The sequence below is a fragment of the Schistocerca americana genome, chromosome 7 (genome assembly GCF_021461395.2).
Source record: "Schistocerca americana isolate TAMUIC-IGC-003095 chromosome 7, iqSchAmer2.1, whole genome shotgun sequence".
NCBI lineage: Eukaryota > Metazoa > Arthropoda > Insecta > Orthoptera > Acrididae > Schistocerca > Schistocerca americana.
Window position 1 is genome coordinate 8913574 of NC_060125.1, and position 14913 is coordinate 8928486.

The 14913-nt window shown below is 40.7% G+C and overlaps 1 protein-coding gene across 1 annotated transcript in view; it reads right to left on the minus strand.

The window, feature by feature from the left end:
- The window catches only part of LOC124622207 (molybdenum cofactor biosynthesis protein 1-like), a 64412-nt gene that overhangs the window by 20525 nt on the left and 28974 nt on the right, over positions 1-14913 (minus strand). Inside the window, exons 5-6 of the mRNA XM_047147855.1 lie at positions 6295-6440; positions 1601-1686 (exon numbers count right to left, since the gene is read on the minus strand). Of these exons, the coding sequence (XP_047003811.1) occupies positions 1601-1686; positions 6295-6440 (232 nt within the window). The remainder of the gene's footprint in view (positions 1-1600; positions 1687-6294; positions 6441-14913) is intronic.

The following is a 14913-nucleotide window of genomic DNA, read 5'->3' on the forward strand; positions in this document are numbered from 1 at the left end:
TGTTACGTGCCCGTAGTCACGTTCAGTGTTCTTTTTACAGACACTCAACTGAGTCCTTTATGGTTTTTGGCCCCTTTTATCTCTGGACACTTTAAGGCACATAGTGGGAGCACAAAACCTCAAATCAGAAACACACAAATGCACAACTTGACAACACTCGAGATGCACTAGACAAACTTTTGATTTTTGAAACCAGGCTGTGGCAGCCATCAAATGAAAGCATTCGATACATCTATGCCATTTCCTCTGTTCTACCCAAGCCCACGTGGCAACACAACAGGGTGTTGTACGTTCACTGTTAAACACTCAGCTTTGATGTACCGACAACAAGTGGAAAGAGTTAGGCGGCGCACTCTAATTGTCAGTTTCGACAGGCCTACGTTGCGCTCCATAGAACAATACTGTATGTACTGTGCTTCCAAGGAGTTCCAATAGATGGCAGTGGCATGAAACCATGCAATACGAATAAGAAACGCACTAGAGCTTCAACCAACACACGCACGAATTGACGATACTTGGACTTTTGACACGCACCAGTGCACTGATTAGCAGTAGATTGCCAAAAAACACCAGCAAATGCTTGGCTCCAGGTGCACGCAAATTGAAACTTGTCAAGTGTCAATCTAGCTAGCCAAAAGTGTAGCTGCACGAGAGTTTACTGTACTTGTTCTCAAATGGCAGTCACAGACGTGAACAGGTTACAATGTACTCAGTACACTACACAGTGATGCTCCCTTGTAGTGGTCTGATGTAGTCAACTGGAACACTGATGATGAGTAAGCCCTTACTTTCCAACATCAGGCCACTGTCAGATCCAAATACTCCAAAAATACAGATGTTGCAAGGTTTAACCAGGGGACCAAATGGACATCCACAATGAGGTTTCTTTCAAACTCTCATCAGATAATGCTGTCTCACACCAATATGCAGCACCTTCATATCCTCCAGAGTGATGATTCAACATCTGACGCTATTCACATCCCTTATATACCACACGATGCTTGCTAAACAGCAATAAAAAAAAAGAACACTAATGAATAATGAAGGAAAAGACAGACTGTTACTTACCATAAAGAAGATACCTTAGGCTGCAGATGGGAAGAATTAAAAGACACTTACATAAAGCTTTCAGCCACAGCCTTCATCAGTAAGTAGTAATCTGTCTTTTCCAACATTGTTGATATTCCTACTGGAGTTTCCATTGTTTCAAGGACACTGATGCTTTTCTGTGAGTGTTTGCTTTATGATGTTTTCTGCATTTTAGCTTTTTTTTTAAAAAAGAAAAAAGAAGAAAGAAAGAAAGAAAAAAAAAAGATTTGTTGCTGGAAAACTTCTGAAGTCCAATAAAGGAGTTACAACAGCCATATATGGTTATCTGGTGGACCTTGCAGAACCAAATTCTAGGGCTGAAATATACTGTTGACCAATGGGCATTAATCAGAATGAATACTAAATAAAAAATTAAATCCAAGTTTACACAAAAAACACAGGTTCTATCACTGTTGCTTTTCATTCTATTTTGCTCTTATGTTTGCTATGACTTGTTAAGCAGAAATTTTCTTTCTATCTACAGAGTTACATTTGCTGTAATGTATCTTACCTCCATGTTGTTTCTTCTTTCTTCTCACTGCTGCCCCAATCATGGCAAGCAAGTCATCCTCACTGCATTTGCTTCGTATTGCATCTCTGAAACAACAGTTAAAACACCTGTTAAACAGTACCAGGCAATTACCACACAGTGAAATGTTGGTACACTAAAAAGGAAGAAAAACTTTGCAGAAATCTTCAACAGTAATCTTGTAGTCTGCAGTAGGCAACAGCAGGATAACAAACCCACTGGACAAGAATGGGAAAGTCATGATAGAAGTTACTTTTATTTTTATAAATAAACAGGTATCTTACACAAATGCTCAAGAGTATACATAGGATCTCGGGCTGAAGAGGTGGAGCAGAAACTGACATTAGTTTTGTTGAAGAGGGAGTACTGGAACACAGCACAATTTCTTGCAAAATGAAGCCAAATTTATTGATAAACTCTTAATTAATTGCCAAGCTCACTAATGTGACCATTTTATAACAGGTACTTACTGCTTGGAGTATATGTGACTTTTCAGGCTTGCCTAATAGATCTGTTGCAAAAACACTTTGGGTTCCCCACCAGATAACATTATGCAAGTCCCTCCCTCAATATTTCTGTGACACAACGTTTTGGCATCTTCAGGTGGTGGTGATTTCCACCATCACTGCTGCAAGATGCAACTGGCAATTTCCACGTGACAGCTTTGAAATTTATCATGTGGATGACTATGACCATCATATTTAGAATTCAGAGGATTTCATAGAATACCTGAAGATGCTTAAACTAGAACTTTCAGATCTTTTAGTTAGCTCAAATGTTATATCATTACTTACAAAAGTGCCCCTGCAGCCCTCATTAGAGGTTATTAGCAGCAAGTTTGAGAAAGAAATTGTGATGCTGTTTAAACATGTGCATACCTCATCCTATTTCTTATGTAACACCAACTACTTTAATCAAGTGGACAGTGTTCCCATGGGAGATCCTCTATTTCCCTTAGTAAATATCCAACATTCCTCCTTCTGGCAGATTGCTGAAGAGACATTTGTGGTGTGGCCCACATAATACAGACACTACCTATGTCCCTGCAGCATTTGCACTCGCTCCACCTGAATATTCAGTTCACTGTGGAAGTACAAAAAGATAGCAGCTTACCATTCCTGGATGTCACGGTTAGAAGAAAAGCTGACATAGCACTGGGGCTTAGTCTCTACTGCAAACTGATACACGCAGAGTTATATTTGAGGTCCAAAAGTTGCCGTCACCCTGCACAATGTGGTAGTGTCTTACACTCCCTGGCACATAGAGCACACGTGATTTCAGATACCGACAGTCTGCCTGGTGAACTGTAACACCTAAGAACAGTGTTCCAGCAGAATGTTTATTCTTGTAAACAGATTTGCAATGTGTTCTGAGCAAAGCAAGTTCAGTGTAGGGATGTAAATGAAGATACTTAGACAAGCACTGCAAATGGCTTTCTTGCCATATTTCAGTGGCATGTTTTCAAAATTAAAAGAATCGCTAAGAGAAACAGAATCAAGTGTGTTTTTCGTCTACCAGCAAAACTAAGGAATTGTTTGTGTTCAGTTAAAGACAATCTTGACCTTAGAAAACACAGATCATATATAAGATCTGATGCCATTATGGGAAACCTTATATAGGGCAGACACCTCACATTGTGCAAGAACACTGTGTTCAACAGCGCTGACAAAAATGCCACCCAGTAAATTAATGGTAGCAGAGCACTGCCTGAATACAGGGCACCACACGTTTCCCAAGAGGACTGAAATTTTATCCTCAGCATCATCACTCTAGGACTGTGTTTTTAAGAATGAGGCATGTATCCATACGGTGGGCAATCTTACCAACAGGAATATGGAATTTTGACTAAGCACTGCCCAGAATCCAGCACTGACTGCCATGAAATTAAAACAGTAGAAACCAGATCCTCCGATGTATGACCTGATGCCGTACCTTGCAGAGAGTTAATTCAGCTCTTAACCACACGAGTGTCCAGAAGTGCAGTCATTGCCCACAACACATAAGCAGAAGGCTACTATGAATGGCATTTACATCCAACTGGGAGTGCCTGTCCACACATTCGTACTCCTGCTTCTAGCCTGACAAATTTCAATTCTGCTGTGCGAATATCACCAGCCACATCTTGCAGCAGTGATGACAGGACCCACCACTACCTGAAGATGATGAACAGTTGTGTTGGTGAAATATTGTGAGGCTTGGACAAAGTTATTCAGTGGCAAATCTGAGAAGATTTGTATACATTATTTTTCTGTGACGCAGGTAATGTGCACCAAAATGTGATAACTTTCTTTATTTTCCTTTTTGTACATTTCAAAATACCCCAAAAATTGGTGAGAAACACTGAACATATGACATAACCAGATGACACACCCCACAGCATGTGCAGCAGTCGGGGTTGAGTGTAAATGAATGATTGAGCAGTGCAATACTTTCATTTGAGCAAACAGAGCAAATTTCGAAAACATTTTGTAAATATGATCTGTTGTAAATGTAGATGTTAAAAATTATTGTCCCTGCTGTAATCAAGCAAAAGCAGTTCTGATTTTGTGTTTATTGCTTCTGTCCCTTCTCTTGTTAGTAAAGAAAACATAGGTCATTTAATGGCGATGATGCTATTCTGAAGTTTATACTCATCTACTTGTTATGCAATATGGTAGGTTTTCATTGTACTGTACTTTGCAAGAAATCAAGGAAACTGCAAGACCGGTAAATAAAATAATAAACTTCTATATATAAAAATAAAGATGAGGTGACTTACCGAACGAAAGCGCTGGCAGGTCGATAGACACACAAACAAACACAAACATACACACAAAATTCAAGCTTTCGCAACAAACTGTTGCCTCATCAGGAAAGAGGGAAGGAGAGGGGAAGACGAAAGGAAGTGGGTTTTAAGGGAGAGGGTAAGGAGTCATTCCAATCCCGGGAGTGGAAAGACTTACCTTAAGGGGAAAAAAGGACAGGTATACACTCGCACACACGCACATATCCATCCACACATAAAGACACAAGCAGACATATATATATCTGCTTGTGTCTGTATGTGTGGATGGATATGTGTGTGTGTGTGCGAGTGTATACCTGTCCTTTTTCCCCCTAAGGTAAGTCTTTCCGCTCCCGGGATTGGAATTTTACTATCATTACTTTTTTTTTTTTTTTTTTTTTTTTTTTTTTTTTTTTTTTTTTTTTACTTGTATCACACATATTCCACACGGTTCATGCTCACTCCTTCAATGATACTGCCCATCCTTCTCTAGTGTGTGAGTTGTCCCTGCTTTCCTGCGTGTTTGTTGGTTTAAACACCCTTGTTTCAAAAGAGAGTGACAGCTTAGATACAGTCTTGTCAACATTTTGTATTTTTATTTAGCAATTATTGTTTGAGCCTTATAGGTGAACGTCACAAGATATTGTCAACCACTGCATTCACTAGATGGGAATGGGGTTCATGGGGTTCATTTTTTAAGTTGCTGTTATCTTTTTCATCCTATCTTGGACTAGCTTTTCCATACTCCCACTCTATTTTACGTAGCCAAACAGTTATCCGCCCTTGCAAACTTGCTCCTTTACTACCAAGTCAACTAATACTGGGCAGCATAACAGAAGTTCCAATATCCACCCTACTTACTATGAACTTACTTTTCTTAGCTTCCAATTTTATTAGTCATTTGGTTTTTAAGATACTTAAATTAATTGTTTGACCCTGTATTTTTATATCTTATTTTACCTTCGGTTGATAAAGGATTTCTGGTATGCTCACAAAGAGAGAGCTGATTCTTCCCACCCCTCACCCCCCTTACCATGTCCTGAAACAAACTTATCGCCAAGTCTTAGTCTAGTCATCAATTTAAAAGTGTCAGTTGTTGGTCCCATTGTCTAATAATTTGTACATTTATACACATGAAGTTCCAATTTTTATTTGGAATATATAGACTCTGATAATCATGAATCACAGTTGGAATGGCTCTGGGCACTATGGGACTTAACATCTGAGCCAAGGCAGGATTCAAACCTGCGACCGTAGCAGTCGCGCAGTTCTGGACTGAAGGACCTAGAACCGCTCGGCAACGGTGGCTGGCGAATCATAGTTACCATCACATGGACAGAAATACTGTGTTAACTTTAATACAACACAGGGACATAGCCAAAAATGTCTTTACATAATTTCCAGTTCTGATTACTTTCCTTTAATTTAATCTCACTAATAGGTTAGTGTAACATGATGTTGACAGAGGCAAATTATATATACTCACAAATTATTTAGCTAGAGGTATCTGGTTTGTATGTCTGGGAGGGAGGAGGGTGCAAGCTGAAAACTTCAAGAAAAGATTACTCATTTCATACCTGCTGGATTTAACTGCAGTTTATCTCTTCCATATACCAACCACATACCTAATGTGCATGGCAAACAGTTTGAAAGTATTATTCTATACTCAGCATTTGGAACTATCAGTTCCTTCATGAGAGAGGAAAGAGGGATAAGTTTCTGAAGGTCTCAAAGGTCACTCGGAGTCCATGACTAATGTGAGGACAAGAGGAACGAATGTGTCTATAAGAAGTTTTGGAATTTCACCTCCTGAAGGTAAAATACTGATCACTCTGTCAGTCTTCTAGTAATTTTATGGTTTCCTCGCATGAATTTTCACTTGGACATGATTATTCTATGTTTCATCACTCACCTGAGAGATATCTCTGAATACCCAAAGAGACACACCTCCAAATTGCCATCAGCTGTTATCTGTAAACGGTTGCACGTGCCACAGAAGTGTTCACTCATTGAGGTAATAAATCCCACACGTCCCTTGAAGCCCGGGACATGGTATGCCTGCAAAAAGAAATTGTAAGAAAATAGCTACTGCTGTTGTGTAAATACTATAAATGTGTTGCTCACCAAGTGGAGGAAGGAGAAAATGTGCATTAAGGGGAGTTTGAACGCCCTATCCTGACAATGTTAAATTTGGTGACTTAACTTCCCCGTATTTCAGGAACAACTGTAGCCATTGACAAGAAACTTTTACAGGACATTAAACTATATGTTCTGAGTCTTACAATAATTGCATTTCAGCCACTGCTTTTGGAAATGCAATTTTTTAATTACACAGTTAAAATTTTGTGTACTTTTTTGTATGTTATTCTAAATAATTTTATTTATGCATAATATTATGTTCTTCTTTTAGTTCAGAAGACTCAGAATACGTATGTTATTACTCCCTGAAAATTTTAATTCGCTACTCGAAGTAGTTTCTGAGATTTAGGGAAAAATGCAAGAGAAAATCTAAATTTTCAAGAAGAGTTTTTAAAGTTTTAATAGACTGTAACTCAATATATGCTTAACATTTTATTTTTAGTCACTCAGAAGCACCCTGCACCATACTGTATATCATCCTCTTGACCATTTTTAAGTTTTTTCTTGTTTTCTTCTATCTGGACTCCGTAGTGGCCAACTGTGCTGCATACAGTGCTTTACCATTGCAAACCTTGTCCATCCATTCAAATTCTCTGATGCAGTTTGCTCCAGAATTAATTCTCATATGTTGTAGCACTTTTACGCTACCAATGTTGCCATCATTAAAAGCAATAACAGCATGACTGACCCCCACTTTAGTGTCTTCATTACAAGAAAAACATTTTTTGGTCTACATCTACATCTACATCCATACTCCTCAAGCCACCTGACGGTGTAGGCTACCTTGAGTACCTCTATTAGTTCTCCCTTCTATTCCAGTCTCGTATTGTTCGTGGAAAGAAGGCTTGTTGGTATGCCTATGTGCGGGCTCTAATCTCTCTCATTTTATTCTCATCGTCTCTTCGCGAGATATACGTAGGAGGGAGCATAATACTGCTTGACTCCTCGGTGAAGGTATGTTCTCAAAACTTCAACAAAAGCCCGTACAGAGCTACTGAGCATCTCTCCCGCAGAGTCTTCCACTGGAGTTTATCTAACATCTCCGTAATGCTTTCATGATTACTAAATGATCCTATAACGAAGCATGCTGCTCTCTGTTGGATCTTCTCTATCTCTTCTATCAACCCTATCTGGTACGGATCCCACACTGCTGAGCAGTATTCAAACAGTGGGCGAACAAGTGTACTGTAACCTAATTCCTTTGTTTTCGGATTGCATTTCCTTGGGATTCTTCCAATGAACCTCAGTCTGGCATCTGATTTACCGACGATCAACTTTATATGATCATTCCATTTTAAATCACTCCTAATGCATACTCCCAGATAATTTATGGAATTAACTGCTTCCAATTGCTGACCTGTTATATTGTAGCTAAATGATATGGGATCTTTCTTTCTATGTATTCGCAGCACATTACACTTGTCTACATTGAGATTCAATTGCCATTCCCTGCACCATGCATCAATACGCTGCAGATCATCCTGCATTTCAGTACAATTTACCATTGTTGCAACCTCTTGATATACCACAGCATCATCCGCAAAAAGCCTCAGTGAACTTCCAATTTCATTCACAATGTCATTTATGTATATTGTGAATAGCAACAGTCCTATGACACTCCCCTGCAGTACACCTGAAATTACTCTTACTTCGGAAGACTTCTCTCCATTGAGAGTGACATGCTGCATTCTGTTATCTAGCAACTCTTCAATCCAATCACATAATTGGTCTGACAGTCCATATGCTCTTAAATTGTTCATTAAACGATTGTGGGGAACTGTATCGAACGCCTTGTGGAAGTCAAGAAACACAGCATCTACCTGGGAACCCGTGTCTAAGGCCCTCTGAGTCTCGTGGACGAATAGCGCGAGCTGGGTTTCACACGATCGTCTTTTTCGAAACCCATGCTGATTCCTACAGAGTAGATTTCTAGTTTACAGAAAAGTCATAATACTCGAACATAATACATGTTCTAAAATTCTACAACTGATCGACATTAGAGATATAGGTCTATAGTTCTGCACATATGTTCGACGTCCCTTCTTGAAAACGGGGATGACCTGTGCCCTTTTCCAATTCTTTGGAACGCTACGATCTTGTAGAGACCTACGGTACACTGCTGCAATAATGGGGGCAAGTTCCTTCGCATACTCTGTGTAATATTGAACTGGTATCCCATCAGGTCCAGCGGCCTTTCCTCTTTTGAGTGATTTTAATTGTTTCTCTATCCCTCTGTCATCTATTTCAATATCTACCATTTTGTCATCTGTGCGACAATCTAGAGAAGGAACTACAGTGCAGTCTTCCTCTGTGAAACAGCTTTGGAAAAAGACATTTAGTATTTCGGCCTTTAGTCCATCATCCTCTGTTTCAGTACCTTTTTGGTCACAGAGTGTCTGGACATTTTGTTCTGATTCACCTACCGCTTTGACATAGGAGCAAAATTTCTTAGGATTTTCTGCCAAGTCAGTACATAGAACTTTACTTTCGAATTCTTTTAACGCCTCTCGCATGGCCCTCCTCACATTACATTTCGCTTTGCGTAATTTTTGTTTGTCTGCAAGGTGTTGGCTATGTTTATGTTTGCTGTGAAGTTCCCTTTGCTTCCGCAGCAGTTTTCTAACTCGGTTGTTGTACCACGCTGGCTCTTTTCCATCTCTTACGATCTTGCTTGATACATACTCATCTGACGCATATTGTACGATGGTTTTGAACATTGTCCACTGATCCTCAACACTATCTGTACTTAAAACAAAACTTTTGTGTTGAGCCATCAGGTACTCTGAAATCTGATTTTTGTCACTTTTGCTAACCAGAAAAATCTTCGTACCCTTTTTAATATTTCTATTTACGGCTGAAATCATCGAGGCAGTAACCGCTTTATGATCACTGATTCCCTGTTCTGCGTTAACTGTTTCAAATAGTTCAGGTCTGTTTGTCACTAGAAGGTCTAATATGTTATCGCCATGAGTCGGTTCTCTGTTTAACTGCTCAAGGTAGTTTTCAGATAAAGCTCTTAAAAAATTTCACTGGATTCTTTGTCCCTGCCACCCGTTATGAAAGTTTGAGTCTCCCAGTCTATATCCGGCAAATTAAAATCTCCACCCAGAACTATAACATGTTGGGCAAATCTACTCGAAATATTTTCCAAATTATCCTTCAGGTGCTCAGCCACAACAGCTGCTGAGCCAGGGGGCCTATAAAGACATCCCATTACCATGTCTGAGCCTGCTTTAACCGTGACCTTCACCCAAATTATTTCACATTTCGGATCTCCGTCAATTTCCTTCGATACTATTGCACTTCTTATTGCTTTAAACATGCCTCCCCCTTCACTGTCCAGCCTGTCTCTGCGGTATACACTCCAATCTGAGTTTAGAATTTCATTACTGTTTACATCTGGTTTCAGCCAACTTTCTGTCCCTAGTACTATGTGGGCATTGTGACCGCTTATTAATGAGAGCAGTTCTGGGACCTTTCTATAGACACTCCTGCAGTTTACTATTAGCACATTAATATTGTTATTCCCTGTTGCATTTTATCTACTCCTACCTTGCCGCATCTCAGGAGGTGTCTTGTCGGGCCTAGGGAGGGAATTCTCTAACCTAAAAAACCCACATGTGCACTCCACATATACTCCGCTACCCTTGTAGCCACTTCCTGCATGTAGTGCATGCGTGACCTATTCAGGGGGACCCTACATTTCTCCACCCGATAGCGGAGGTCGAGAAATTTGCACCCCAGATCTCCGTAGAATCGTCTGAGTCCCTGGTTTAAGCCTTCCACTCGGCTCCAAACCAGAGGATCACTATCGGTTCTGGGAACGATACTACAAATAGCTAGCTCAGATTCCACCCCGCGAGGCTTTCCGCCTTCACCAACTCCGCTAACCGCCTGAACGAACTGAGGATGACCTCTGAACCCAGACGGCAGGAGTCATTGGTGCCGACATGAGCAACAATTTGCAGTCGGGTGCACCCAGTGCTCTCTATCACTGCCGGCGCGGTCTCCTCCACATCTCGGATGAGACCCCCGGCAAGCAGACAGAGTGAACACTGACCTTCTTCCCCGACCTTTCCGCTATTTCCCTAAGCGGCTCCATCACCCGCCTAACGTTGGAGCTCCCAATAACTAATAAACCCCTCCCCCCATGTGCCTGCTCGGACCTTGCTGAAGGAGTGGCCACATGTCCACTCACAGGCAGAACGGGCGATGCCACACGGCCAGCCTCCACACTGACCCTCCACCTTGTGCGCCGCGAATGCCGCTGAACCCGCCACTCCCCTTGGGAAGAGGGTGGCACAACCGCGCCCGGTATCTGCAAAGATGTGTCGACAGCAGGGTCAGTGGGTGAAGCATGTAACACCTGGGGTGTACCATGCAACGCACCAGACTCACCACTGCCTGAAGACGGCTAACCGCGGCCATCAACACGTTCAGCTGTTTGCGAACAGTGGCCAGCTCCTCCTGTGTCCGTACACAGCAGTCTCACATCCTATCCATCTTAAGAAATCAATTTACTGTAGAGAGTTAATCAACTTATAACTAGACTGCTAATTCACTAAAGGCAGCTGATAGTTGACTAAACTGTGGTTACTAGACACTTCCTGTAGAAAACAATGAAAATAGCACTACCTGTCTCTGGACTGTATTGAAAACAAACACTAGCACTACTGGCACTATGGCTGACTAAACGGACTTTCTCTGACTGTATTCAAAACAAACACAAAATCTATGGAACACTATTACTAGCACTCAACAATTAAAGCTTCCTAAAAGCAAAAACACACAGAAGAAGAAGTTACAAGTAAGAAAAATAGAGTTAATACTTAAATCAGCATAGCTCGCTGCACAGCAGACGTGACGCAGACGGCAGTTACGACGACACTGACGCTATAAGATTATTGAACGACTCATTGGGATTTTGAGTCTGACAATGCAGACACTTCTTCAATAATTCAGGATTGCCTGGTCTCTGTAAACAGGTTTTATGATATCCACAACTGCTGCTGGGATATAATGTTTATGGCTGTATGACCTGTTTGAGTACTGGGCATTGCGGTAATTGCACCATGAACCAGATCCAGGAGGGCATGACCAACACATTCCAGTTCTGTGATAAGCTTCTCACCATAAGGCTGAGTGGCTACTACACTGTTATATGCATTTGAGTCTGCACAACCTAAGAACTTAGTGTAACACACTCCCCTTTAGTTTACAGATCGATTATAAATTTCAACAGCTGCACAGGCCTCCGCACGACTAGTTGTCCTACATAATTTCTGTCACAGATATGCCCTTCTTCATTCCCTGATTTATACTTATAAGAATGTTTGGTTAAAATCTGGAAATCTATTAGCTTTCCAGTATCCACCACTGGTCACTGTAGCAACAGAATTCTTAGAACTTCAGCTGCGCTTCTACCAAGTGCCCCAAAAGCTACTGATATGTCAATCATACCATTGTTTATTTCAGCAGCTTCATTTGCAGCACCCTTAATTGACTCACATGCAGTGGATTTCACAGCAGCTCCAATAAATCCTGCATACTTGTCCATTTTACAAAGTGGGCGTGGCATATACATGACGACACACATTGTTTCTGCTGCAGTGTGTCCTTTGCCAATAGCTCTCAATCCATAAAACCACCTAACATTTATTTCAAAATAATTATCTTTACACTTATCAGAACTCCAAAATGAATGAGTATATTTACAACTGGCAGAATTAATGATAAGTTTCCTGGCTAGTCCATTTGATACCTCAATGTCTTCATGTAAACTAACTGGCCCTCCACATACATACAGCACACACATTCACATAACACCCCTGTTACGATGTGTAGATGTATCAGAATATAACCTAACCTACCATTTACATGAGTTTTGTTTTGAGATAACTGTGTTATCACTATGTTTTATTTTAATCTTCGAAGCACTAATGGGTGTTTCTCTAGATACTCATGAGTTTGCGAGTATTTCATTGTCTGTAACTTCACACACCACATGCTGAACACAATGTTTCTCTTTATTCAAAAATTTATTACCATGAAACCCACATTTCTTAAAAACACTTCATTTTGGAGTCATACTTTTTGAGAGATTTACCAGTCTATTCGTCACTATTCCTCAGAAAAATGTTAGCACTTCGATATGCAAAGCATGTTTATACTATGAAAAGATACGATACTATTTTTGACAGTGCTACCAATACAAACACATAATTTAACCTTTATAACACAGCAATCCACAGCTTTCTACAGGGTGGTCCATTGATAGTGACCGGGCCAAATATCTCACATAATAAGCATCAAATGAAAAAACTACAAAGAACGAAATTCGTCTAGCTTGAAGGGAGAAACCAGATGGCGCTATGGTTGGCCTGGTAGATGGCACTGCCATGGGTCAAACTCATATCAACTGCATTTTTTTAAAATAGGAACCCCCATTTTTTATTACATATTCATGTAGTACATAAAGAAATATGAATGTTTTAGCTGGACCACTTTTTTCGCTTTGTGATAGATGGGGCTGTAATAGTCAAAAATGGTTCAAATGGCTCTGAGCACTATGGGACTTAACTTCTGAGGTCATCAGTCCCCTAGAACTTAGAACTACTTAAATCTAACTAACCTAAGGACATCACACACATCCATTCCCGAGGCAGGATCGAACCTGCGACCGTAGCGGTCGCGCGTTTCCAGACTGTAGCGCCTAGCACTGCTCGGCCACTCCAGCCAGCTGCTGTAATAGTCACAAACATATAATTATGTGGTATCACATAACATTCCGCCAGTGTGGACGGTATTTGCTTCGTGATACATTACCTGTGTTAAAATGGACCGTTTACCAATTGCGGAAAAGGTCGATATCGTGTTGATGTATGGCTATTGTGATCAAAATGCCCAAGGGGCGTGTGCTATGTATGCTGCTTGGTATCCTGGACGATATCATTGAAGTGTCCAGACCATTCGCCGGATAGTTACATTATTTAAGGAAACAGGAAGTGTCCAGCCACATGTGAAACATCAACCACGACCTGCAACAAATGATGATGCCCTAGTAGTTGTTTTAGCTGCTGGGGCAGCTAATCCACACATCAGTAGCAGACAAAAAGCGTGAGAATTGGGAATCTCAAAAACGTCGGTGTTTAGAATGCTACATCAACATCGATTGCACCCGTACCATATTTCTATGCACCAGGAATTGCATGGCGATGAATTTAAACGTCATGTACAGTTCTGCCACTGGGCACAAGAGAAATTACAGGACGATGAAAGATTTTTTGCATGCATTCTATTTAGCGATGAGGCATCATTCACCAACAGCGGTAACCTAAACCGCCATAATATGCACTATTGGGCAACGGAAAATCTATGATGGCAGCAACAAGTGGAACAGCAGCGACATAGGCAGGTTAATGTATGGTGTGGCATTAAGGGAGGAAGGATAATTGGCCCCCATTTTATCGATGGCAATCTAAATGGTGCAATGTATGCTGATTTCCTGCATAATGTTCTACCAATGTTACTACTAGATGTTTCACTGCATGACAGAATGGCGATGTACTTCCAACATGATGGATGTCCGGCAAATAGTTTGCGTGCGGTTGAAGCAGTATTGAATAGCATATTTCATGACAGGTGGATTGGTTGTCAAAGCACCATACCATGGCCCGCACGTTCACCGGATCCGACGTCCCCGGATTTCTTTCTGTGGGGAAAGTTGAAGGATATTTGCTATCGTGATCCACCGACAATGCCTGACAACATGCGTCAGTGCATTGTCAATGCATGTGCGAACATTACGGAAGGCGAACTACTCACTGTTGAGAGGAATGTCGTTACACGTATTGCCAAAGGCATTGAGGTTGACAGACATCATTTTGAGCATTTATTGCATTAATGTGGTATTCACAGGTAATCACGCCGTAACAGCATGCGTTCTCAGAAATGATAAGTTCACAAAGGTACATGTATCACATATGGAACAACCAAAATAAAATGTTCAAATGTACCTACATTCGGTATTTTAATTTAAAAAACCTTCCTGTTACCAACTGTTCGTCTAAAATTATGAGACATATGTTTGTGACTATTACAGCGCCATCTATCACAAAGTGAAAAAAGTGGTCCAACTAAAACATTCACATTTCTTTACGTATTACATGAATATGCAATAAAAAATGGGGTTCCTATTTAAAAAAACACAGTTGATATCAGTTTGAGCTATGGCAGCGCCTTATAGCAGGCCAACCATTGCGCCAGCTGGTTTCCCCCTTCGAGCTAGACAAATTTCGTTCTTTGTAGTTTTTTCGTTTGACACTTATTTCGTGAGATATATGGCCCGGTCACGATCAATGGACTACCCTGTATATAAAAAATTACCGATTTT